The 27,952-nt window shown below is 40.7% G+C and overlaps 1 protein-coding gene across 1 annotated transcript; it reads left to right on the top strand.

Annotated features, from left to right (window-relative positions):
- The first annotated feature begins 398 nt into the window (after positions 1-398).
- TRUB1 (TruB pseudouridine synthase family member 1) lies at positions 399-27,668 on the top strand. The gene is made up of 8 exons (XM_063405248.1): positions 399-586; positions 2,430-2,522; positions 5,773-5,828; positions 18,868-18,949; positions 23,244-23,316; positions 24,478-24,617; positions 25,713-25,769; positions 27,143-27,668. The coding sequence occupies exons 1-8, from the start codon at positions 445-447 to the stop codon at positions 27,355-27,357; spliced, it is 858 nt and encodes a 285-aa protein (XP_063261318.1). The 5' UTR covers positions 399-444; the 3' UTR covers positions 27,358-27,668.
- The last annotated feature ends 284 nt before the right edge of the window (positions 27,669-27,952 follow it).

Below are 27,952 nucleotides of genomic sequence, written 5' to 3'. Positions count from 1 at the left end.
GCCTTTCTCTGAACACCCCCAGGGACCGTGACTCCACCACCGTCTGTTCCAGCGTCTAATCACCCATTCTGTGAAGAAATTCTTCCTAATACCCAAACTAAACCTCCCCTGGCGCAGCTTGAAACTATGTCCGCTTGTCCTGTCAAAATACAATTCTTTCCATTTGTGCATCGAAGGTACTGCAACACACTGCTCAGCGAACTTCCCTGCAAATCGCTTTGTGTCTGCTGGAGCCGCCTCCAGATAATTTGGGTGTTGCATTTTGGTTTAGACTGATTGATTTTAGATTTCAGCACCGAATTTTGTTTCGTTTTCGCACTGAACACCCGGCGATGCCCCGGCCGTGACTCCCCAGGCGCCCTCAGAGCTCTCCCTCCCGGCTCCTCCCTCAGTCCCGCCCGCCTGCAGTTCCCGGCGGCCCCGGCCGGGCGCGCTGCCGGCAGCATGGCGGGGGAGGCGGGCGGCGCCGCGCTGGGCCGCGCTGCCGACAGGCTCTTCTCGCTCAGCGGGCTCTTCGCCGTCCGCAAGCCCAAGGGACCCACCTCGGCCGCCGTGCTCAACCTGCTCAAGGAGAGGCTGCTGGCAGGTGAGCGGCGGCGGCCGGGCCGCCACATCCGGACAGTTGGGGCCCGGCGTGCCCTGCCCGGCGCGGCCGTGGGATGGGTCCGGCGTGTGCGGTCCTTGGGGCGCGGGAGCTGCAGCTCCCGGTAAACCACTTCACTGTCTCGCTCTGCGCTCAGAAAACCGAAACAGAAGCGGGGTTTAGTTTCTTTTTGTGAGTTTTTTGTTTGTTTTGGTATAGTTCATAGCTATGGCATGGCCCACCTTGGAGAGCGGAGCCATTCCTGGGTACATCGTGGCTCGCTGCGCCAGGGGAGGCTCAGGTTGGACATCAAGAGGAATTTATTCACGTTAGGCATTGGGATGGGTGGCGCAGGGCGGTGGTGGAGTTGTGTCCTTGGAGGCCTTTAAGGAAAGAGTGTCCCAACCAGAGTCAGTATTGGGCACACTGCACGGTGAGCTGTGAGGCCACATTCACCTCAGGCCACTTGTGGCAGGCACCTGTTGCCGCCCAAGATACAGCAGGGCGTGAGCCCCGAGGTTGGATGGGGATGAGATTTGTCCAGCAGGAAGCTCCAGTCCTGCGGGGCACAGTGCAGGGGATGCCAGGGTGAGGTTTGTCCAGCAGGAAGCTCCAGTCCTGCGGGGCACAGTGCAGGGGATGCCAGGATGAGGTTTGTCCAGCAGGAAGCTCCAGTCCTGCGGGGCACAGTGCAGGGGATGCCAGGGTGAGATTTGTCCAGCAGCAAGCTCCAGTCCTGCGGGGCACAGTGCAGGGGATGCCAGGCTGCTTGGGGAGCTGTGGGCAGGTCCCAGGGACAGCGTGTGCACATCTGCCAGAATGGGTGTCAGCAGCATCTCTGCAGCACAGCACTGGCAGGATGTTCTGCTGCTGCAGTCCCACTGCCTATTGCCACTGAAAAAATATCACCAAAGGAGTGAAAACCAGTGTTTCAAAAAGTTAGGAAGTCCTGGACACAGTCTGCAGACGCTGCTCATTCTGAGTACGGCGAAGTCTCTGTGTCAGATATTAAGGAAACAGAAAGTGAGGTCATTGCAAAGGTGTGAGTGACTATGGCCTAGATTCTTTTTGTAATGGATATGGGGACTTGATCCCCATATCCATTACAAAAGTGTAAAAGTGGCCAGAAGTCTGTGCTTTTGGGCACTCGCTGATGGAGTGAGAACATACTTTCAGACTCATGAGTGCTTAGCCTGATTTACTCTGTAGTGAACTGTAGTGTAAGCACACACCTTGTGTGGAAGAATCAGCTTCCCTGAATGGAGAGATAACAGATATGGACAAGGGAGCTTAGACCATTTGTCATATATAATACTAATAAATAAGGGGTATTGGACTCTGCAAAGTTCCTGGAGTCATCAGCTATTTAGGAAGTTTGCTGGCTTGGGACACAGCTTGAAAGGAGTAGTCAGCAAGTTGAGTCCACTGCAGTTTCCATAGGGCTGTGATTATGCAAATAAACATTGCCAATATAAGGCAGTAAATATATCAAGAATTGCCTCAGATTTTGCAGCATAACATTTGTGTATAGTAGATGTTTTGGGAACTCTGCTGCTGGTTCTTCCATGCTTTGTTAATGAAATTACACAGGTTTGCTACCAATACTTTCAAAAAATCTGTTTGTAACAGTATGTGAGACTTCATTAGAATGTAAGTGAAAATACCTTGCAAATTGTTTGAGGAAATCTAAGTTAATCATTGGTCTTCTGCTGTACAGTAATTTCTACACTGCTAATTAATAGTTTAAATATTTGATTTTTATTTCCTTTAGCAGTCTGGAAATGTGTGCCATTTTTCCTACGTTCTGAGGTTATTTTATAATGCTTCTTTCAATTTCTATTTGCAGAAGCTGGTGTGCAAACAAACGGGAACAAAAGAAATCAGGTTTTGAAAATTGGACATGGAGGAACTTTGGACAGTGCAGCCACAGGAGTTCTGGGTAATGGAAAAGATAATTATAGTCATCAAAATATGATTTCAGGAAACATTTTCATGCCTGCATGAAGTCAGGTGGAGGAACAATTTGGGATACACATGGCAGGTTCTGGGGGAAGGACAGATTACTGTGGAAGAATGGTCTGGGTTAAATTTCCTGTGCATATACTTCTACATGCATGTAATATGTTTTTCAACTGAAGGTTGTGTTCTTCCTGCCTTCTCTCCCCTCTTCCAAATCCTGTAATAACTTCTGGGTTATTACATGTGGGAAAATACAAACTCTTGTGTAATGAATTGTAAAGTACCTGAGAAATTGATGGCTTTTTTAACTTAAGATGGGGATTTACAGTCATCATAATCTGTTGAATTATTTTGTCTCAAAGTAATGCTGTTCTGGGATTTCGAGGGAGCCTTTAGGGCTGCTAATACTTACCAAAAGAAAGATGTATAAAAACAATTCAGCTGCTGCTTTTCTTGAAGCTCAGCACAGAAAAAGTTGTAGGTGCCTGTCCTCTCTTGCTTCATAAAGAAGAGTCTTCAAAGATATCTTGTCCTTTAATTTTGATAGGAATCCATGTATTGAATTTTTTTGTTTTGTTAAAGAGCAGGATTTGTCAATTGCTGGTGTTAAAACCTCAGCTGTGGGTGTGATTATTCCCACATCATACTTTGTCACCAGCAGTTTTATTGATAAGTAACACGCAGACTACAGCTTGCTCAAATCATAACCTTGTAGCTCTCCTTGGCTTGGAGAAATCACAGCAATACGTTTTTGCTGTTGAAAATAAACAGGTACGACTCTGAGTATACACTGAGAGTAAACGCTCTGAGTTTTGAGGAATGACTTCTCTCAGGAAGAATTGAGCTTCTAGGGGAGGTTGATTGGTACGAGTGTTGCTAGAGGTCTGTAGCTGGTAATTGTCACTTGTGAACGTGGCAAAATGTGACGTTCTTGGGTTAGAATGGAGCACTGCCTGGCTTGGTTTGAATTTCCTGTACTGTGTGGCCACTCACTGGAGAATTCAGTGTGCATTCCTGAAGCAGATATTTTCCTTTTACTCAGGTGTTCCCTTTGAGCATGCTGCTCCTCATTGTGCAAAGTCAACAGCATTGATCCATAGGAAAAGCAAAACCACTCGTGCTTTTTTAATTGCATCTCCAACTGTTCCGCAGCAGTCTCCAAATCCTGCTTCTATGGCATGACAAAAAGTATTTGGGCTTGATGTGCGTGGTATAGATAGAGAAGCACATCACCTTAATTAGCTGTGAATGGATTGAAAAAAGGCATAGGAACTTTCATTCCACTGCCATACAAAACACAAGGGAAAAATCAATGGTAGCCAGATTGGAAGGGACAAAACTGGAGAGGAGTGGGAAAGGGAATGTGCCCAGATTTCTTGTGTGTTCAGGTGAGGTAATGAGGAGAGAGGGAAGGACACAAGAGAAACAAATTATTCAGAATATGTGTGCTGCTTTTCAGGATGGAGTGGTGGAGCAGAAAGCTTTCCTTCCTCATGGACAGGAGCATGGTAGAAGTATTAAATTTTCTGAAAGCCTTCATCATCTGTCCTGCTTCTCCCAGGTTTTATGTACTGCATGTCTGTAACTTTGTCCCTGAGAATTAATTGATGCAGAGTTCTGCTTAATGTGCCAGGTGTACTGCCATAAACTGAGCGGTGCTCTTTATCAGAAAATATACTTTTATATTTCTTCTCTTACAGCAGATGTAGATGAGGAAGAGATCTATGTCAGTGATCTATGATGTGGGAGAAAGGCAAGGTCAAGTCTTGGTGAATATCTTCTTTTGGTGTTGTTCTAGGGCTGTGGTTCCAGCTTGCTGTTTCTTGCTGTATAATGGGAATTTTATTTGGCTTATTTTTATATGGCAGTAATGAATTATGCTTCCACAGTTGAAGAAAACATGAAAAAGTATTAAAAAAAAATCAGTTAAATCTTTTTACATTCAATGGAGTCTCTCAAGTGGAGTTTATGTCACTGTTCAATAACACATTTCCTTAAGCTGGTGATTAATGGAGAAAATTGTTAGTATCTTGTTCACAAAAGCATTCCATGTCTCTTTAAAATTATTCTATTGAATATCTTGACACTCTTCAACAAATTTCAGCTCAGCTGTTGAAGTGTCAGTTATGTCATCGTGTTGCAAGAAAAGTGCTTGGTTAGAAAGTCTTATCTGTGTGCTTATCTCCTTTTCTCAGCCTTCTTGCAATTCTTTCCTATCTGGCAAATAACAGGAACAGGTTGAACTGAAGGTACATGAAAGCACAAGCACAAGGGCATGTGTGACTAAAAACCCTCAGGAATAAGAGCAGTAGTAATGGAGAGCAAGGAGGAATCTAACGAGTCTCAGAGCATAAAAATAGAGAAGCATTAGAACACAAGTGAAAAAAAGATTCCAAAGTTCATTTTCATTTTCTTGTTTTTGGTCCTGTGTCTTGATTAGAATGAAGCTGATTTCCTGAAAGCTCCCTTAACTCCTCTAGTTTTATTAAAATAAAGTACATAAGCTGTTACACATTCCATGAGTTGTATACAAAACTAATTTCCTTCTAAAATTTCCTTTGGATTGCTGTATGTGGGAAAAATCAATAGGGAAGCATTTTAAAGGAAAGCACCTTGTAAATAGCTTTAAAATAAAATATAGAATAGAGCTCTTTTTCTGTCTCTTTCTTTTATGAAAAGCTGACTGATTACTGTTTTTTAGAATACTGGTGTTAAGATTGAAATAACAGTAATCTGTACATGCAGAGTAATGGGCAGTTGGACCTTTTGATTATTTTACTTTCTTCCTGCAAGTCTGATAAACAATTCCATTATGCTGCCTTGGCTGTTTTACTCTTGGTCACTCTCAACCTTTAAAAGGATTATTTGGTTACAAAGAAGGCTTCATTCATTATTGGTGAGCCATAGCCTTTATCAAACCAGAGGCAGAGTTAATTGTACTCTCCATTTCTTTGATGATTAGAAGATAAATAAATGTACAGGTTGAATTCAAGAATTTCAACAGTAGACGAAGGTTATTTATCTTTTGCTTTGGGCTTTATTTTTCCTTTCACTAGTTCCATATTGTTTGAACATCAGAGATGCTTTCTCAAAAGTGTTGACTGTCTTCATATGCTAAGAGAGCATGAAAGGCTGAGTTTCTGACTAGCATAATATTTAGTATTGAATGGTGTTGAAAAAGGGAACTGCAGGGCTGTTTTGAAGTAGCATTTCTTCTTCTGTCTTTGCAGTGGTTGGTATTGGAAAAGGAACAAAAATGCTGGGAACTATGTTGGCAGGTTCCAAGGTAAGGAATGCTAAATGACTTGTATTAGCAGGGGGTTTTGTTTGCTGGTTTTCTTTTTTCTGTCAGTGAAGAGCTGAACCAACATACAGATATGTCAGCATGCTGCATATTTAGCTCAGATGTGTACTTCAGCTGCTTTTTGCAGTTAGTCAGAAATGTGTTACTCAGACTTTAATTCCAGATTGGTTATTTAAAAAACTTTGTTTGTCTCAGTTTTCTGCGAAATGTTAATAAATACCAAATTACCATTTTACAGGAAGATTTCTATACTATTTAGTGTTCTAAAAGAGAAAGAAAAACTAATGAAGATGTCACTGAAACTGACATTTTGGGGATGTAGTTGTGGATGACAGTTCAATTTTTGGTAATTTTCCGTATGTGTAGATAACTTCATTGTTATTAAGCTTGAAGTAACAGATGGTCTTTGTTTCTTTTTTGTCTTCTTAAATACCATGAGGCCTTAAGAGGCTCTTTTTGGGATTTGGAGTGTTTTGGATTGCATTGCTGCTGCAGAGGGATGCTCTACAAACACATCAATAGACACATGGGAGAAGCCAAAGATAGGAAAAGCCCCATGGCTGCATGAGAGAATCCAGACTAGAGCCTTGACAGATAAAAATTTGTTCACTGCTGGTTTTGATTAATTTTACTGTGTTATTTTACTTTGGTGACCCCCCAGATCGTAGGTGTTACATACACAAAAAAGTGCAAGTACTCCCAAGAATAATGCCCAGGTGTTGATTCCTTCCTCACAAGTAAAATCCTGTGCATTTAGCCATTATTTTTACATGAGAGGTTTAGATAAGAATGTCAGATGTAGAAATCAATTAAGCCTTCCAAATTTCGTCTTAAACACAGGGAAAGTCAATAATGCATTATATTCTGCTATTTTTCCCATTCTCTTCTAGTCTGAGCATTTAAGGTCTTTTACAGCTGCTGAACTGATAGCTTAAAGGTAGAATTTGATTGACAACCTTCAGTTCAACTCAGAGGCAAATAATGGGACAGAAAAAACAACCAGGATAAAAGGACATGGCTGTAGAGTCTGATCCAAAACTCAAGGTAGGCAGTGCCAGTGTCTGCACTGGCTGTAACAGGTTTGCATTTAGTTTATATGAGTGCATTTCAGAGTCATCTGTGTTTTGAAAGATGCAGGAAACAGCTGGATTTACAGTGGAAATGTACGCAGTTACCACCTGACACCTCCCTTGAAAGAACTTTAAAGTTAAAAGAAGTCATATAGATTTCCTTCAGCTAAATTAAGTCATCACAGCTAAATGTGTAAATTGTTGATTTAAAAACACGTAAAGCAGTTGAATTAGCTCTTAAGCTGAGGTTCACAGTGGAAGCAGCTGTGATGGATGAAGTACTTTCGGCCTTTTTGGCAGGAGAGGTTATGCTCAGGTTATTGAGGACTTCCATGTGAGGTCCTGTAGCCAATGCCAGGGGTATCCAGCCAGAGCCTGTTCCCAGGTGGCTCACAGGGGCTGAGAGGTGCTCCTGAGGGGCAGCAGAGGGGACAATGTGCAGTGGGGGCAGCCTGGTGAGCCACCCCTGGCACATCCATCCCTGCCCTTGCATGGCTGTGGGCTGTGGGCACTTGGTTCAGTGAGCAAAGATAGATCTTGACAGAGCTCAGCAGCTCTTCCACTGCAGCTGTTCTGTGTTCTCCTCCTGTGGAGGACACTGTGAGGTACCTGACTTCCATGCCAGGTGTGGAATCTGCTGCATTCATTTGGAGCCTTTCCCATCTCTGCCTTCCTGTTTTCCATTTGTACTGCAATAAATTAGGCATGCAATAATTTGTGAGGCTTAAGGAAGTTGAAGGATTTCTCACAGATGTCTGCCTGTTGGGTTTTTTGACCACATTGACAACAGCATCTCATAATGTATCAAGAGATAAATCAATGACTAAATAGGTTTGAGTATCTTTTTTTGCTTTCTGTGCCATGTGCTTGGAATTTATACTCTTACTTAATTTTTTTCCACTATTTTGGGTGCTGGAGTGTTTGTTGAAATGTGATGTTTTTCTTTTGTTCCTTTTGGTAGTATAAAGATTCAGAGGAGCTGTCTGACCCTCTCTGGCCAGGATTTACTGTTTGCTTCTAGGAATGCATCTTGCAAAGAAACAATTCAGTCTATCACTGCTGGCAGCAGAGCTATGTGGAGTGGCCAAAATGTATGGTACTGCAGGAAACTCCATCTGGTGACTCTGCCAGGAATTGGACTGGCTCTAACTTTTTCCCAAACGTTGTGTGAAACTTTCCTGACTCAGTGTGGCAGCTCTGAGCATTATCCCTTGGTGTGCAGCTCACACACGTTCTTCAAGGAGTGTTACTCCTGACGTGTAAACCAAGTTCTTCATTGGTTTGACCTTAGGAATTAACTCAAGACAAACAGAAATGTGCAGCCAAGGGCAGTACCTGCTTAGTGTTCCAGATTGCTCATTGAATTCTTAATGTTTGTCCAGAAATAAAAAATATGTACAAGCTGGCTTAGCTGTTGTTTGTTTGCATCTTGTTGTTTCAAATGTTCCAAGTGACAGGAAGAAGCTGAATCCTCTTGGATCTGGAATTTAAATACTGAGCATTTCATAAATGTTCCATAGGAGAATCACTTTTTCTTCTTATTCTGAGACTTGCACTTGGTCTCATTTGGGCTTCTTGCACTTCAGGATTTTTAAAGAATTTTTTTTTTACCATGTTGACAAAATGAAGAGTGTAGAATGAGAAAATATTTCATCCTTCACCAGTAAAATTAACATGAGAGGAGTAGAACAGTATTTATTATGGTAAATTGTTTTTGAACAATTCAGTTTGAGGTATGACTTGTCCGTCTCAAACACAATGTAGAAGTGTATTTTTCTGGGGGGGAATGGTTTAGAAAATGGTAGCACGGTTTCCAAAGTGATACTTCTGTGTAAAACTTCTCATCTACCAGAATGTGCTGTTACACAGAAGCAATGAGGGAAATCAGAGAACAAAAAAAATGAGCACTAAGCAGAGAAATTCTTCATTAATATCATACTTTCCATTGGGAGGAGATGTCTCCTAACACATACAGCCTTTATGGGTAACTGAAACTTTCAGACTTCAATTCTGGGCTTAATTTGCTTGTTTAACCACAGCACTTGGGTTCAGCCTAAGAGAATTTTAGTCATACCAGTGTGAATGAAGAACTTGACCATTCATTAAACTCTCCTTGCAACCACTGCCTCTCCATGAGTGGAAAGTTTGGATTATATTGGTTTTATCTGAGGATGCAACTTCTTGTCCTGGTGCACAGACAAAACAGCTCCCCAAGTACTCAGTGTGAAGGACATTACCTGAGTACTTTGCACTGGTGGCACAAACTTGGGCAATGACTGGTTAAAATAGAAAATTAGTCTCAGAAGTTGTGGCTTCTCCAGAATGAAGCAATCCAAAAAACCCCAAGCCTCTGGGTAGGGTAAAACTCAAACTCCAAGTGTTCTCAAAGCCTAGAAAAGGAAAAAGAGATTATGTGCAGAGTGAAGATCTATCTGTGACCTGATATGTGACAACTTTCATTTCATGTAACAGTTAAAATTGTGTTCTTATGAATCCTGGATAGAAAATGAGTGCTAGATCAGTGATTAGGTTTTAAATCTTGCCAGTCACACTTCTATGGTGTGAGAGAGGGCTTGTCTGAGCAAGAATTGGTTCAAATCACCTACTCTGCAGAACTTCTGAGTCATGGAAATTACTTTTTGCAGTGTGATTCTGGGACTAGAGTTTGTGTATTGCAAAATTGTTTCTCTGGAGGGGTGGCATCAGATCCTGCAGAACAAAGTGTCCGTAACAGGGTGACCTGTTATTATTTTACTGTCCTAAAAATTAGGTTTTTACTTATATCCCCTAACTTCTCAAACTTTAAGCTTTCTCCATGAATTCATTTTTTTTAATTAAGTCCTGTGCTTCCATCTTTTGGCAGTGAGTTCAATAAATTAATAATTCATTAGAAAGCACATCCAGTGGTTCTAAAAGGAGCAAAACTAATGAAGCCTTTCCTTGTGACTTTGTTTGTTTACAGCTCATTAGACACCAAAGCCCCATGTGGACTTTTTGGTATCCAGTAATTCAGTGGGGCTCCCTCTGGACCCTTCTTGGTAGAAGCTGCAATAGATTTATTTCCTCTATCTGTGTGTTTTCAGGGGGCTTGTAAGAACTCGGCATCTCTGAGACCTCTATTCTTCTGCCAACATTTGTGTGTTTGCACATTGACATGCACACCATGATGCTATTTCTTTGGAAATCCTAATTTTCATTTTAAATAGCCTCACTGTGCTGGTGTGTTGCTTTTTCTTTTCAGTGTATTTCAGTGTTTGTGCTCCAGTTCATTTTTGAGTTGCAAGTGCAAGAAAATTGAGTTGACTTTCTTTTCAAAGGATCCTCATGGTGATGTCTGCACTTACTTTAAGTCTTGAAAATTTCTCTAGGGTATCACCAGCTGAGCTCTGTGCTTTGTTGTGCTTTCTTTTGGAGTCTGCTTATTCATACAGTGTGTAGGGACGTGTTCTGTTTTCTTTTTCAGATTTTGCTATTTTTAACATTGTCTTGGAAGGGCAGGATTTTTGGGTAGTGGTAATAATTTTATTAGACTGATTGTTATGGTACAGAAAACCAGGTGTGGTACAGAAAACCATGTGTTTGGATATACAAGCTCTCTCTCAGATCTAAAATACAAGCCATGAATTTTAAAATTAAGGATATTTCAGATTTGTTTAGAGCTTAGTGGAATAGGTATCTTCTAGATCACTTCTGAAAAAAGCAGGTAATGCTTGTGAGTGTGGTATACAAACAATTCTGTGTGGGCAAGCAGTTATCTGGTAATACCCCAAAAGTGCTTCACAAAGATAGGCTATATTTTATTACGTGCTTTCATAAAATACATTAGGAAAACAGCTTTGTCTCCTGAGTGGGGCAGCAAGGATTTGTTCACAATGGATCAGCCAAGCTCCCAGGGACAAGGCAAGGAGGACTGTTACTGTGTGCTTGATGATTCTTCAGATCTTCGTGCTTGTGTTCATTTGCTTTTACTTTCAAATTGCAGTATTAGCATATCCAACTGTATTTGTCTTGGAGGAATCCAAGTAAAACTGGTTTGTTTGCACTTTAGCCTTTTTCCTCAGAAATTTTTCATCTGCAGCACGTTTTGATTTTTCACTCTGTGGTTTATGCCACAGGTTTACCTTCTCACACCTCTTTGTTCGTGGTATCCCATCCAGAATAACCAAGGGTCTGAAAGAATTTTTTTTTTGTAGTGAGATGAGAGAGGTAACAAATAAAGTACAGAATGTGACCTGGCCATTTAAAGCAAATGGATTGTCGCTACACAGAATGTCACTGCTTTGCTTTTGTTCAAGCCCAAAGAAGTTGTTGTTTCCTTCCAAGGAAAGTGGAAGAAGGAAGGAGATGATCAGGTTATCTCCTGGGGGAAGGAGAGAGCCTGGTAGATGATTGTTGTGCCTCGTGGATGGGTTAATGTGAGATAACATCATAGTGGGCCTGAAATCCAATATCTCTATTGAATCCATGGGTTTTTTTGAACCCAGTGGAGTTACAAATTTTAGTTCCCAGTCTTGTTTTGAAAGATGTTTTATGGGTTTTCCTTGAGGAACAGGACTGGCAGATTGGAGATGGAGTGATTATTTTATAAGAAGTATTAACCCATGGACAGATGGATGTGTTTCAGCCCTTGTAGACTGGCTGGGTGAATTCTTCCTGACACGTACTGTTTGCTTAATTTCGCCCATTTAGTTACCATTTTGAGGAAGTACATTACATTCCTGAAATATATGTATAGGATAGAGAAGTCTTGACATTTCTGTTCCGTGGTATTTGTTATGTTATTGTGCAAACATTCGTATGTTTGCACAACACAGTGCAGAGATGTCTATTAATAAAACTTGTCCTACTTAATGTCTGTAGCCTTTAACAGCTACATCTAGGAACTGCTTTAATAGTTTGGTGAGGGTTTTTAACCCCTACTGGCACCTGAGAAGGTTTTTGCAGAGCTAGAACTTTGTATTGTAACTCTGTGAGCTCTCTAGAGCAGAGGAGATTGGTTCAGAGATCCATTGTTGTGTATGCAAACTTAGTTTCTGTCCTGTGTGTTATTTTACCTTATTGACAATGAATTTCTTGTTCCCCAAATGCTTCCTTATATTAACTGGAGATATGTCAGTTTGTGAAATCACATTGAAGACAATGTGATTGTCTTCCTTATTTTGTCAGAAGGAAAATGCTAACATAAAAGGAGGGCTGGGAAAATACATGAATGAAGTTGGTTTTGATGTGTTTTGAGAATGTGTAGAAGGTGTTAGCAAAACTTGAGGTGGTGTCTGTACAAAACAAGTGGCACTGAGAGAGTGCTAAGCCTGCACAGTGGGAGATGCAGGAATTGGGAAGGGCTAAAGTGTTAGAGGGATGAAATGGCCTTACACACCATCAACATCTTTAATTACCCATTACTGCAGAATGTATGATACATATTTTAACCTGCTTTTTCTGGTAACAAATCACAGGAGAAGAGGCTGATTTTAATATCTTGTCTTGTCTGCCCTGCCCAATATCCCTAAAGCAAAGTTGTAGAAGAAGCAGCTGTTGAATACTATAGTTACATCCTGTACTGCAGTGATACTATTAGTAAGCTGGCTTACGATGCTGTGTAGTGCTCAAGTCTCTTTTATGCTCACCCCAGAGGCCTAATCTATTAATAGCTCAGCTTCATGCTCTATTAATATTCACATTCTTTTTTAAACTGTTGAAAATCTTGAGGAGACTGCACCTATTGTGCTGCTCTTTCCTCCCCAAATGCCGAATATTTTAAGAGCATATTCTGGTGTGATTTTTCTGTTCTTCCATTCACGAGGTCAGTGGTGCTGTCTTCCGCTTTGACCTTTCTATAATTGTGCATATGGCTGTGCTTCGTATGCAGTTCTTCCTTGGACACATTAATAAAATCAAGACTGCAACATGGTGAGGCCTTCTTTTCATTCTTCATAAAAATAACAGAAAACAGAAAGGACGGTAACCAATTTAGATGAGCCATTCTACACTGTTTTCCCTAGTGTTCATTTCTAGTAATTTGGAGATGCTCTTAGCACTGCCTTGTACAATTTGCTGCATCTTGGCCTTAGCAATGCATTTGAATTCAGCCAAAAGCTTTCATGCATTCAGTTTTATCTGTGCTTTTGTATGTAGCTATAAAGTCTTACCCTTCTGGAAGGACTCTTCTATTTCTGGACAGAGAGTTATGTATTTCCTTAAAACTCTGCTGCCCAGATAGAATTTGGAGGTCATCTTTCTTTATTTTATCTGTGATATGGGTACTAGAGGGCAGAATGATGGAACAGGTCTTAAAGCTGAGGATGACATTTAAGAGCCAACCTGAGACATTTTGATGAGTGAGGGAGGGTTCCACAGAGAGCAGTTGCCAGAAAGGTTTGCATAAAGAAACTGTGGGTTTAGCACAGCCCCTTTGCACATTAACCTGCATCCCCTCTTGGATATTGTGAGCCTGCACTGTGTTTGTAGATGATGTGTGGCTCGGTGCTACCTCAGGTGATTCAGTGTTCCTGTTGCTGTTGCCATTGTTCTCCCTTGTGTCCCCTTTCCTGCACTCCCTCTGACTCCAGAATTTAAATTTGGTACAGTTTTTAGCTAACACCTTGAAGCTTCTCTGAGCTACAGGCAAAGTATCTTCTGTTGGGTTCCTGTTGGAGGAGGTTCTAGTCCTTCCTTCACATGAAAAATCTAGTCATCCCATAATGTTTGAACTCTTTAAAATAAGCTGACATAAGAGATCAGAAAATCCTGTTAGTCCACAAAGTAAAGATCAGATAGTTCTTCAGCAGTGACAGTACAATTACAGCATCTAGCAGTAAATGCAATTTAGTGCAGGCTTAGCACAAAGTCAGCTTTTTCTTTTAGGAGAAAAAAATTAATGGTAGAGAAGTTGTAAATGTTTATGTATATCAAAAGGTTATGTTTGGTGTTTGATAATTTTGAATTTGCTCTATTGTAAAACATTAAACTCCTCCCTTATCCTGCCGTCTTTATTTTGCCCTCTGTGCAACCTGCTTTTAAGAGATTAGGGCTCTGTGCTTTTAATATATTGGAATCTGCTTAGTGAGAGTGCTTTGTTTTGGAAAATAATTGAAACTATGGCAACCTTTGGGGTTTTTTCCAGTTTATTTGTCTACCTCATGCACTCCTCCGTTTTGGTGGATGATTAGCATACTGGAAACCACTGGTAGCTGCTAATGTTATACAAACAGCAAAATAAGTTCTGTAAATATTAAATCCGGAACTGGCTGTTTGTACATTAGAAATCATTGAACACAAACTGAATATCATTACAAAACTGAGAGTTTAAGGCCTCTTCACTGACTCAGTGGCCTAAGTGTACAAATCTGTAGGTGCAGAGCAAATGGTTTTGGCACAGGAGCACCAATTCTGATCAGTCTTGCCTGCTGTGTGCTCCCCCTGATTTCCATCAGGTTCTCTGGAGCGCTTGTTTTAATGTTTGTTTATGTTCAAACTTGTTAGCCACTCACAGACATCAGTTTACATAAATTGAATTTCTGTTTCTCTTGAATATGACTTCTTTCCCAGCTTTCAGTCTCTTGCACAGGGGATTGTAGCCTTAATTTATTTATTTTCCTTTTACACTTCTGTGTTCATTTGGTGTTGTGACTGGAAAATGGGTCATCCTTGGATGAACTCTTATGAACTGCCTCTTCCAGAGAGCTTGCTTGCCTGGGAAATTCTTGTAGTGGGAACCATCTTAAAATCTTCCTGACAGCTACTGGTGACCTTGTTTCATAATTACTTGTGTTTCTGTCTAGCTCCTCTGAAGTGTTGCTTCTCCATGTATGAAAAAGCTTTTAAAACACGTTATAATTTAAGATTTCAAGTCTCTGGCTTCTTTCCAAATAAAACCTTGATGTCTCAACAGTTAAAAGTGAGAAGCTCAGTTGCATGGTCTGTCTGGCATTTGCACTGATAAGTGGGGCAGACATGCCTGGCAGTCAGCCCAGGGGCTTCAGCCCCCCGGAGCCCCCCTGGGTGGGGTTGTGCAGCTGAAAGCTCTGCAGCCCCTGAAATGGGAGGGCATTCTTCCTCCTTCTCCTCCTCTTACCCCTTTATCAGTTAAATATGTATGCTGATAAAGTCTTGCCTTTCCTCTCTCTCTTTTTATGGATATTTTTTCTCTTTTTGCGTTAGTTTAAGGGCTTCTCTGAAACTGGGTATGAAAGCAAAAAAGTCAAATTATAGCTACTCTCTTACTGAAAATATTATGGTAAACATATGGTTTATTATTTGTGAGAATGTTGACTGTGCCTTGTGGTTGTGACACTAAAACAAAATTGCTCTTCCCAAGACCTGTGAGATTTATTAGAGGTTTGTAATTTGTTTCTTAGAGATTCCTGTAATCCTATTTTTTATCCAGTACTGGCTTTTTATGGCATGTTTCTTTCTGGATATGTTGCACATGCATGACCACCCAAGCATTTCACTGTATGTCTGGTCTTGTTGGGGTTGCATCCAACATGTGTGACAAAGTTTGTGCATTATCATTGACAGAGTGCAGTGGATTGTCACTGTAAAGTTTCATCTTAAGGCTCTCTTCTACTGCTGTGAATGGTGGAGCTGCTTATACTCAAGGGTTTCTGGTCATTTCTCTGTCTTTTGTTCCACTTGCCATAATGGTTTTCTTTTTTTCAAGAAAATGGTTTTCTGAGCAGCAGAGAGAGCCATTCTGTAATTGAGGGTACTTTTGGAAAGGTCTGTTTGTCCTCAGGGTGCTGCTGTGCAGTTGTGAAGCTCTGCTTTGGGACCAGCCCACCATTCTATGGTGGAATCCATGCACAGTGCTGCAGCTTGCAAGTCACGACTGGGAATGCTGGATCTCAGCTTTTAATGTGCTGCACTTGCATGTTGTGCAGTCCCACAGGGAAGTTGGGGTGCTGCTTTTAGTCTTCAAATGATTAGGGTCCTGGTCTCTTGAGATGAATAGAGGGCAAGGATGCAGGTAGAGGCTGGTGACTGGCAGGGTGTTCTCTGAGGAGCTGCAATATAGGGATGCTTTCTGTCAGTCTGCACTTGTCAGGCTTTACCACTGCCTGCAACACCTACTACCTTGCTTTTTTTGTTTTGGGTTGAGTGGGTTGAAGGCAGAGTGTTGTGAGCAGTCGCTGTCTGTGTTCCTGCAGTGATTTGTAATTTGAGAGTACAGGGAGAATGCTCCTAGATGTATTTCATAAAACTGGAAGAAATAAATGATTGCCAACACAGGTGAGAAAAGGTCACTGAACACTTATTAAATTGCTCAGAATCCATTGGGTGCTTCTGAGGGCAGTGTGAGTGAGAGTCTAAAGAGTGTTAATGCTGAATTTTGACACAAATAATTCTGGGCTCTCATATTATCTTCTACAACCTCCAGGTTCTGCACCCTACCAAAGGGGAAGAAGCAAACCTTATCCAGTGGAGAGTAAGAATTATGATATATAATTGTAGATAGCCAAGGGCACTCCAGAGACTGATCAGAAACCAACCGTAATTCTTAATTTCCTGACCTGTTATAGCCTTCTTTGTGGATTATTGCATTGCTGGCTTGAGTGTTTTGTGACTGTTTAAAGGCTCTTGTAAGGAATGGCGATTTGTGACAAATGGTTAATGATGTTCTTTTTAGAAACTGCAAACCCCTTTGCTCTTTTTGCAGAAATTAAAGGTGAAATGTTGAGATTTGGATTGTATTGTTCATGCAGTTTGTGTTTACATATTAACAGATGAGATATTATCTCTCTGTTGCTGGCAAGTCAAATACAACATGTTATTGTAACAGACAGCCTAAAGCAAGATAACAAAAACCAGAATTAAACGAAAGGAAATAATTTAAACCGAAGTAATACGAGTATTTTGATTTGGAAACATCAGAAGAGTGTGAGTTTTCAAATTTTTAGATTTAGAATTTTACTGAACTGCTAAGATCATTTATCATGCTTAAGATAATGATGATCTGCTCATGTGTTTTTATTAAACTCTAGGATAGATGCTGAATAGTGTCTTTCTGAAAATGCTATTAAGTGTTCACAATGAGATCATTAAACGTCTCAGAAAGCAGTCAATTTTATGGTCCTAACAGCTTATATAGCAGTAAAAGATAATATACCTTAAAGTTTATTTAAATATTTGTTGTGGAGCAGCATTCATCCTTTCTTTCTTTCTTTCTTTTTTCATGCATTCTAGAAGTATGTAAACTGGAAGAATTTAATTTTAAAATAAGCTAATTTTGCAGGGTTATCAGACATCTGCAATATTTGGGAAAAACGTAGCCCCAGTGTGGTGTTGTGGTTGAACCTGGCAGGCAGCTAAAACACCACACAGCTGTTTGCTCACTCCTTGGAGCGGGACAGGGACAGAATCAGAAAAAAGGTGAAACTCGTGGGTTGTGATAAAGGCAGTTTAATAACTGTAATGGAAACATATGTGTTATCAACACTGTTTCCAGCATAAATCCAAAGCATAGTCTCATACCAGCTACTATGAAGAAAATTCTCTGTATTCCCAGCCTGACCCAGCACATGAAATAAGCAAAGAATACAGTTGTTTTTATGTTAAAGTCTGCACTCTACTGCCTTTTATCTGACTATTTCTGCTGCTTCCATTTTGCAGCAGTTGCTTGAAGAAATACATTGAAGTGGCAGGTTGTCACATGGAACAAAATCAAGGCATGTCTTACTAGTCCAGTGGTGTGGGAGTGATTTATATGCCTACACTGTTATTACTTGAGCCTGTTTTATACTTTGCAAGTACACGAAGCAGGATGCATTGCATGTCAGAGTAAAATGTTAGTGCTTATGCCTGTTTGGATGTGTTCCAGTAGAGTTTGGTCAGCCAGTTTCTAAAAGATACATCCTCAGATTTGTATTAGTTCAGCTGGGAGTAAGTTCACTGGAACCTTACTGGGAAATAGGGGAACACGCCGATTTTTCTGTCCCAGGCTTTATTTGAAGGCCTCTGGACTTACCATAGGGAAGCTGAGGGGACTGGAATGCGATAGGCAATGGGTCAAACCATCCATGTAATACCTGATGGTATCCCTGAACTTGACTCAGACTCACAGAGTGAGCCTTGGTGTGTTGACAGCCTTGTGACAAGTCATGGAGCAGCTGGCTCAGGGAAGGCTCTGTCAGCTTCAGCAGGTCGTGATGTATGCGCAGAGCATGGCAGTTCTTAGGGTGAAAACGTGGTAAAGGAGGGCATCAGGTGAAATGCAGTGAGGACAAGATCTACTGTCCTGGGGTCAGGTTGATTCCTGCAAACTACAGACACATACACCAAAGAATTTTTTGGAGAAGAGCCCTGAAAAACGCTGAAACAAATATTCAGAGAACTCACAGTGAACAGAGATATTACTGAATGACCTTGAACTCCTTGTGCTGGTCACAAGGTCCTTACCAGATCCCAGGAGTTCAAAACTTCAGCTTCAGGCTGCTGCATCTCCCTGCATTTCATGGCAGAGCCATTGTAATGCTTTGTCTTGGCAGTGGGTGTTTTGCTTTCACAAGTGAAGGTCTTTGTGTCTTTTTTTAATGTGCAAAGGAACAGAAAAATTCTCTGTGAAAGGTACTTCTCTGTGCCATGCTTCAGCCGTGACATATGACACCCCACAGAGACTTTGATGTTACTACCCTATTATTTTCTTTATGGTATTGATGTATTTATAGTAAAAATTAGATTCCATGTTGCTTCTTCCTTGGGTTTCTAAAACCAAAATCACAGGCACATATAAGACAGGATTTACTTTTTGTTTGATTCTGTGTCTTTTCATCTTGACTTTTCCTTGCCCAAAGTTGCTGGATTGACCACATAGGCAGTATTCTTCCTGTTCTGACTTGAAGTAATTGGTAGTTGCAGTCTTTATCTTAAAAAAAAAATACGAGAGAAGAAAAAAAAATCCAAAGAAACAACCTCGAAGACCTGACTGACTAATCTCTCTTATTCCTTCCCAGAAGTACACTGCCATTGGAATGCTGGGCAAGGCTACTGATACATTAGATGCTACAGGAAAAGTAACTGAAGAAAAACCTTATGGTAAGCATAAATGTATCTCCATACTTGATGTAATTTGAAGGCATAAGTGGTCTCCGTCACAGGAAAGCGGAAGAGATGTTTGGGACTCTGAATTAAGTTTAAATGTGAAATTAAACTAAGATTATTTCATCTTCGTCATCAGTGCTCATATAATTCAAACCAGCTTCATACAGTTATGTCCAGTGCAAGTGTTCATTTCTGCTGGGAAAAAAACAAACCAGGCATTAGATTAGGAGGAAGGAAATAGAATTGGGCAGGACTGTGTCATTTTAAATGTATGACAGGCTGACAAATGACGTGCTGTGTCCAGTAACATTATCCTCTCTCAGAGTGTAGTCCCAGGGGTCCTCTCTTAGTAAAACCCTTTAAGGCCAGTGGAAGAATAAAGTACTTGGAACTTCCCTCTAGGACACCACTTCACCTACAGACTGCTTAACATTTAATGAGGATGGCATAAACTACATTCTACATATGGCTGTCTTCCAGATCTTGGTCTTGCTTGCATCTTTAATAAATGGAATTTTCTGACTGACAGAGCACAGTGCAAGGGTTTAAGTCTTCAGAACTCATCCTGACTGTGATTTTACTGGGCATCTTAGAAACGATGTAGTAACACAGTAAATGTATTTGTTATTAGTTCTTTCACAATCTTGGGGAAAAAAATTAAAAAATAATAGGTAACCAGTTGCTTAGCAACTCTACAGGTCTGTCATTCTTTGTACCTGGTAATAGGTACATGAAGTAAATAATCTTTTTAATGGTATGATGAAAATGCCTGGATTTCACTTCTCACTCCCAATCTCCTTTCTTTTGCAGTTTTCATTTTCTCATGAGGCAGGAAGCATGAGTTTCTTGTCCACATTCTAAATGGAGTTATTTACTAGGCAGTGTTAGTCAGAGACGTTGGATCATTTATTTATGCTTCAGGATCAAATTCTAAGTCTCTGAGCTTCTGGAGGCCTGAGCATCCACATGGTGTTGGAGTTGCCAATACTTCATGATGATTGAATGAAGTGATGATTCACTTTCTTGGTATTTATCTGTCCCTAAGTGGAATCTTGTGGTCATGCTGTGCTAAGAAGCATTCAGAGATCCTTGCTCACATATAAGCTGTGAAATATTTCAAATAGATGCAACTTCCATGGTCAAATAATAAAAAAAAAAAAAAAATCCGTTTTTTGAAATGCTAGTTTTGCTTTTTTCATTGTGTATTGTTTACTGCAGACAGAATTTAGTGTTGTTCTTGTGTGTGTTTCTCTCCCTGGCAGCTCCTGTTACAGCAGTTCCCACCTCTACACCTCTGTTGTGGGGCTTTACCTTTCTGTTAGACTGTGTGCTTAGAAACTGATTTGGCTTAAAAATAGCCCCTTTTTTGAGTTGCTTGTCATTTTACACTGAGGTTGGTTGCATGATCCAGTTCATCATGTGGTCTCCTGAAGAGCAGCATTGGCATTGCTGGGGCAGTGCAGTTTGAGGTGCAGTTTCCTTTTTCCAAAAGTGACTGCTGAAAGAAATGCTTGTGACATTGTTCTCAGTTGCCTTCCATGCAATTGCAAATCAGTCAGATGTGATTTCTTCAGAAAGAAGAGAGCATGGATACTCCTTTTTTGCTCTCCATAGTACCTGCATGTTTTGTGTTTCTCATCTTTTCCAGTGTCTTCTCCAGAACAGCTTGGTTTTCTTCAGGATGCTCTCTTTGGCCCACCATCCCTAATTTCCAACTCTTAACAGGTGCTCCAAGAAAAGGCAAACCAAATGTTGGAGTTGAATTTTAGTTTTCTTTTGACACCTACAAGGATCCTTGGAGAAGCAGAGCAAGGGCATATAAATCCTGCAGTGCCAGCATCATCCAGGAGTGGGCCTTAATGGAGAGAAAGGGCATTAAACCAGTTTGCAAGATGTATAAAACTCTTCTTGAGTGACTTTATTGGAACATAGGAGAGTGCCTGCAGAAAGTTGCCAGCTATATTAACTCCAAGAAAGTGTTACATTTTAGTCCTCAAAGTGTCCCTAGACAGCAGCTTGGGAAGCAAACTGTACAGTTAGTCACAATGTCAGGATGTACTGAAGAGAGCTCCTTGCTTTTAACCCCATCTGAACTTCTCGTGGCTGTTTGTTTCTTACCAGACAAGGAGTTTGCATTTCCACATGAAATGAGGTTATGGTTTCATACTGCTGCCAACCTGTCAGATGCTGACTTTGGAAGCAAGTAGCATTTAATATTCCTCTGATGGTTTTTTGAGCACATTAATGTTAGTAGCCCTTTTTTAATATTTGTAACTGTGTGCAGGAATGTGCATTCGGAAGCCCACTTCCTCCCAGCTGCCTACAGGCTACATCCAGACATGAAGAACAAAATTAATGAGCCTTTCCTCAGGTTTCTGATGATTATGCTGAAATATATGTTCAATAGAACTACCTGGATAATTTGTAAAGTATAGTCCTTTCAGGATTCTGGTTCTGTTTTCAAATAATTTGTGCTGGGTCAGACTGAATTGAGATTATTTGCTGAACTTCTGGTACACTGTCACGGATAATTCTTATGTTCTCTTTTGAGTAGTTTGTTAAAAAGCACAGGACAGAATCACCCTTCAGTGAAGGCTTTTTGAGCTTGTAGCACAATTGGCACCTTTTGCTTTGGTAACTTTATTTTCCTTCCTTTGTAGCAGGAAAATCAGTCAATAGTCACCAGTGCTCAAAAGCACACCAGATCTTAGAAAACACATCTGTAAATATTTGCTTTGGTAACACACTACACAGCTCGTGTTAGTTAATGGCTTAATGCATCATTCTTCACATGGGGATTTTTTTCCTCCTGGGATAGAGATTGCCTGTATCATGAGTGACTTCCTCAGAGGCCACATGTAACCTCCCAGTCAAGGGAATATGAGAGCAGAGCCAGAAGTGAACTCAGGTGTCTCATTAAATGCCCTGGCCACAAATGCAGTTCATGGCATCAAGATTGGAAGGAGAACTCTAAGGGGCACTTGTGCTTAGGTCTTAAATACTGAATGTTAACCTGAAGGAGCCTGGGGTTCACAAGGCGGCTAACGGGATCACTGTCATGGAGCCAGGTCATGCTGACTTTCCAGCATGTAGTTTTGTTGTGATATGCAGCTAAATAGAAACAAGATTGAAATAACCATGTAAGAAACTCTTCAGAAGATTCAGAGTTACTGTACATTTGATTTTGTTGTTCCTAGCCCGTATTCTGATGTAAATTGGTCTCTGTCAGCACCTTGTAGTTTTGTGCCTTGTGCCTTGCAACCTTGCTGTTAATGGCACGACTTGGGACAGCTGCTTGGGCCTAGGGACAGCTCATGTTTTTTACTTACAGCATGAAATACATCTGGCTTTTGAGGTTTGCAAGTAGAGGTCTGTTTCAAAATACAACCAAGGCTCGACAAATAAATTTGGTTGGTGTATGTTCCAGAATGCTGTTGACTTAGCAGGGATGACACTAATTAAATATAACTTATGAGAAACAGGGCTAGTCAAACCCTAGACATTAGAAATGCACTGAACTGCATTGTGATTACAGATCTTATGTTTGCACTCTCCAAACAAATTAGGGATGAATGTCATCTCTGTTGAACAGAGCTTCAGAAGACCTGTGCAATCAGCTACTTAGGTTATAGCCTTCCAATAAAAGTGGGACAGATGTCTGTGTGTACTCTTAAAAGAAAGTACATTGCCTAAACCAGCTGTCTTTCTTTTACAGAATTTTGTTAGTAAAATTGCCTTAATATATAACTGTACCCCAGAGTACATTTGCAGATTAGTTGTTTGACAGGGAAATTTTGATGTGTTGTTTCAGATAAAGTCTTTTTCTACACCAGTGGTTTTGTTCTCTAATAATCTGTTGTATTTTTCCCTGCAGTTAGGTTCTCTCAGAGAGAAGTTCCCAGGGTTAGGATGAGCATTTTATTATTTTTGGTGCTTTTTTAAAAAAATAAGAATATTCCAAATGTTGGAGCTTTTATATAGTTTCTAAGAAAGATGAATTTGCAGCCTCAAGAGAGGAAAATTACAAAAGAAAACATTAAGGAGGATTTCGGCCCTTCTGAACGTGTCCAGATTGTTCTTATCACCTTGGACAGTTTGTTCTACTCCTTTTGTGATAATTCACATTCCTTCCTACAATCTGGTTTTTATCTCTTTTCTTTAGTGTTTCTCAACCCATCTAAATTCAGAAGAGAGGGAACTCTTACTTATCTGCTTGCAGAACGTGAGTGATGCCATTAGTGCCATGTAAATAATCAATACTAACATACTGACTGTTTTCTTTCCACAGACCAGGTAACAAAAGGAGATCTTGAAAATGTTTTGCAGAAGTTCACAGGGGACATCATGCAAGTTCCCCCACTGTAAGTTCCATGATATTCAGACACTCCTGACAGTTGTGTTCGGCTGTCAGGACTTTCCAACAGAAGTCAGTTCTCTCAGAAATATTAAGACACATTTTGACAAGAGGATGAAGGCCAGGCAGTCAGGAGTTTAACATTTGCAAGTGCAGGTCATGCCCATGTGAAGACTCAGCACAAATGGTGACCTGGAGTCTGTGGGTGTTTTGGGTAAACAGCTTTGCAGGGCTTGTCTTCTGTCTTCCAATCTTACTGACATTTTTGTGGAAGTGCCTTAAGTGACTTTGAATTAGTTTTTTGAAAACTTATGGTATGAATGAATGATTACATACTGAGCTTCTGTAGCTTAGCAAATTTCTTCTGGTCAGGTGAGCCATTGTATCTGGCAGTGTGCATGACTTAGCTTGTGACAGATGGCTTTTATGGTGATTTAAGGTAACCTGCTTTCCTTTGCATTTGCCATGTGTCACTTACTGTGGTTCCAGTGTGAGCCCTGTAAGGTCAGTAATGCCCCACGTGTTCTGCTTCCTGTGACCTGTTTCAAATTGCTCTCTGATACTGTGAGCAAGATCCTTTTTGGATTTTTCTGTGATCATCTTTCTGTTGTGACCACAGTTGGAGCTTTGCATAATGTTCCATGTAATGATTGAAATCAGGATCCGTGATTCTGTAGTGGTTCCCTAAACATCCTCGAATGTGGCAGCTGCTGTTCAGGAAAGACCCTGGTGTAGCACAAGGAAAGGGGCAATGTAGAATTACAGGAACTGCCTGAGTGACTCCCCATGCTCAGCTCAACATAACACTGAAACAGAGGATGCCCTGCTGACTTCTGAGACACGGGACCTTAGAGACAGCTGCAAGTGTTGGAACCCTTATAGAAACCCTTTTATGTCATAAACGGCAAAGTGAGTGATAAAATGCTTTGAAATTTGTACAGCAAAAGAGGAATACAGGGCCATCTCTTGTTTCCTGGTTTATGTAGCTACTGGTAAATGGGATGATTCTGTGTCCAAGAGATTTCAGCAGCACTCTCTGGGTTTTTGTGAGTACTTGGAGAGTAGTAAAATGTGTGCTACCGTGGTACAATATTACCAGGATCTGGAGAATGGGAAGCCTGTTCTATTACAACTGTATGACACACATTTTCATGCTCTGTCTGATCAGCTATTCTGCTTTGAAGAAGGATGGAGAAAGGCTTTCAACTCTGATGAAGAGAGGGGAAGCAGTGGAAGCAAAGCCTGCTCGGCCAGTGAGAGTGTACAGCCTTTCTCTCCAGCAGTTCCAGCCACCACTGTTCACACTGGGTAAAGGTCAAAGATTATTACATAGAGCAACGCTCCCAGCCTGTTCATGTTTATTTACACTCAGAATGGGACTAAGAGAGTGAAATGGGTTTCATTTCACTCAGCTACTTACTTTGGTATGAGCCCATGTGCGGAGACTTTGACTTTGTATTAAAAGCACCGTATTTTGGGTTTAAGTTAAGCTGATTATATCTAATCTCTCAGTGAGGGAAAATTCTGTGAGGCTGGTCAGGGTATTATTTGCATCTGTCCATGATTTTGCAACCTCCAGCTCATTCCTCTCTCAGGTCTGCTTACTTCACTTTGCCATTCTTTCACACAGATGCCCAGAGCTGCTGGCATCTCTCCCAGGACCAGTTTCAGTTACTGTCAGACCCCTTTCTTGTTGAGGAGGCAGGATCTTATCTTTCCTTCTGTCATTCATATAGAAACTTGGGTAGTACATTAAGAAGCATATTAATAAATAAACCAAAAAAGACTCTTGTAAATGTTTAATGCTGCTGTAAGGTCAAGATGATGCCTTGCATTGATCTGTCTGCCCAGTGGATCCCGGGTCCTGTGATGGACCAGATGATTTATGATGAGCAGGTATGAGTGACAGGACTCAGTGCTGTGTGACTTCAGCCCTTGCTTTATAGTTGGGTGACAAGTAGCTGATCACTGTCAGAGGGGAAAGGGCTGAGAGAGCAGGGAAATTCAAAATTTTAATGGAGCTGCCTCTCTGCAGTATCTGAAAAGCACTGATAGTCAGTTTAGGCTATACTTGAAATAACTTGCTTTCATCATTAGAAATATGAATCAACCTGAAATGCTTAAAATGAATAGGACTGAAGCATTTCTTAACATACCATAGCAGGTACTTAAATTCTGGTGAGTTAGTACAGTTGCCATTTTATTTGCTTTCCCTCCTGTCTAGCTTAGCAATTTCAGCCTCACATATGTTACAGGATGAATAATTGATGTTGCATCCTATAAATATTTTATCACTGGGTTGTTTGCTTAGCGCATTTTTACATTTGTGTGGGGGCATGGCTTCTATGTAAAGTAGATTTCACGTGGCACTGGCAATTTACCATGTCACTTTTAACATTCCAGATGTTGAATGTGGTGGTGGCTTTTATGTCAGGAGCCTGGTCAATGACATTGGCAAAGGTAGGCATGAAAAAAACCTATGACAATGTAAGGAACAAGTGTGTGTTTATGGAAAAATTTTGTCATTCTGTGTATCTCAAGTAACTAGAGCTGTGTGTTATTTTGCAGAGTTGTAGTGCTGTCACTTGTTTTTATATACTCAGGTAATTTCCTTAGGGGCATGGGGGAATGATGGCTAAATAATTGCCAGAGGACCTTGGGGGCCAGGTGATAAAAATGGAGCAAGCAATAGCACTGAGCAAGATAATGCAAGGCAAGGGGGGGACGTTTTTTCCCCCTCTTTCTTGTGTTAAAGCTAACTCAGATTAAGGATGAGAAGAAGAAAGATACTGTCTTTTTAAACATTATTCATCACATTTTGAAAACAGATTGCACAGAGCATTACCATGCACATAATAAACCCTATCTGCTGGAAAGACTTCCACACTGGTGATGATTTTTCGAGTGTTTTCTTTTTCCTTTGCCTGAACTGTGAATAGTTTTGGTTTCCCACAGGATTATTTGTCTTTTGCTCTGTATCTATCAAACTGCATGATGGAGAATAGATAATCCATTGCAGACTTTTTTTTTTTAAATGATACATTTGCAGGAAGGCAAGTAATGTGGGATAACCCTATGAATTTCAATGTTGCTATTTGTGCTTAGGCGAGTCCAAGTTTCTCTTACTGCCTTCTGAGCATACTGGCTTATGTTTAGCCCATTAATGACAAACTAAGATAAAGTCTGTCCATGGCTGGCTTCTTTTCAAAAATTGACAATGAAATAAAAACCTTCCTGCATCAGAAAGGATGGGAGAGAATATTTTAGTGTACCTATGTGCTTACAAGTCAGCGCTTGTTGCTGTTATGTTTTGTAGCTTCTTGATATGTAATTATGTCCTGCTGGTATTTATTTAACATAGGAGAGCATTTGTATATATTTTTTACCTTTCCTTATCTTAGTTTCTGCTATCCTGATAGGCATCACAGGATAAAAATGTTAAAAATACCTCTTGAGGGCAAGAAGTGCTAAGGCCTCAAAATGTGTGGAAAAATAGTTCACGGTCACTTGAGAACGCAGAATGTTCTGCTTACATCTTATGACATTATTTCCTCACTTTTCATTCTGATCTAAATCTGGGAGAATTCTTGACAGCTTTCTGTCAGATTCTGAGCTCTTTACTACACTGGACAGCTATTGAAATCAAAGGACTTCCTTGGGTCAAATTTGAGAAGATATAAACGAATGATAAATCTTCATGACCTTCCTTGTCAAACAGAACAGAATAATGTAAAAGGCTACATACAAAAAACACATTTTAAGTGAGCTGGACTGGTTACACCTTTAAAATTCTTCCATGCACTTTTCCAATGCTCTTTCCTCCTTTGCTCCAGAGCTCTCCACGTGTGCCACGGTGCAGGAGCTGACCCGCACCAAGCAGGGGCCCTTCACGCTGGAGGAGCACGCCCTGCAGGAGGACAAGTGGACAATTGATGAAATTGCTCGATCCCTGGAGCACTGCACAGCCCTGCTCCTGGGAGAGCCAGCGCGGAAAAAATTGAAGACAGAGCATCCTGGTGAAACTGCTGGGAGCTGTGAGCATAAGTGATAAGTTGGTTCAAGGAGAAAGACTGAATGATTGAGATGTTTTAAGATTGGATTGGGATTGTCTCGCCTCCTGTGTAAATCTACAAGTCTCTGCTGGGAAGGTGACAAACTGCAACACAGGAGAAATGGTTCTTTTGTTTCCTGGGGTTAGAATGTGCACTGAAAATAACCAGTGCTAACTGTTTCTTGATTGTTTATTTTCCTTCTTGCACACTGTAACTGATGCCAAATTCTTACAGACTTTTCAAGAACTTGCAGGGTGCAAGATGGCTGCTGTTGCGAATTCATTAATAAAAAAATTATAAACTACAACGTCTGATAATTGTGCACCAGAAAAAAAAATCTTTTTCTTTCCAGCTGGTAATCAAATCCTGAAATACCACGGTGACAAGTCTGTCGTGGCTTGAAACACACAAGAATGTGGTGTGGCAATTTGCTTTCTTGAAATGTGTTTCAGGATATATCCTTTTATATAACCATAGTTTTTCCTATGCAGATTGTTCTCCAGTCAGATGTTCCTAGAATGCAGTATATGAAGGTGCTAATATTTTAAGTAAAGTCTGAAATATCAGCCTAAAGGAATAGTTCCAAGTATA

This window comes from Prinia subflava, chromosome 9 (genome assembly GCF_021018805.1).
Source record: "Prinia subflava isolate CZ2003 ecotype Zambia chromosome 9, Cam_Psub_1.2, whole genome shotgun sequence".
NCBI lineage: Eukaryota > Metazoa > Chordata > Aves > Passeriformes > Cisticolidae > Prinia > Prinia subflava.
Note: the sequence above shows the minus strand (reverse complement) of the source record. Positions and strands in the feature narration are given on the sequence as shown.

Coding starts and splice junctions, on each gene's coding strand:
- TRUB1 (XM_063405248.1), top strand. CDS start 445: ATGGCGGGGGAGGCGGGCGGCGCCGCGCTGGGCCGCGCTGCCGACAGG. Junction 23,317..24,477: donor ATCATGCAAGTTCCCCCACT/GTAAGTTCCATG, acceptor CTGTCTGATCAG/CTATTCTGCTTTGAAGAAGG. Junction 25,770..27,142: donor GGTCAATGACATTGGCAAAG/GTAGGCATGAAA, acceptor CCTTTGCTCCAG/AGCTCTCCACGTGTGCCACG.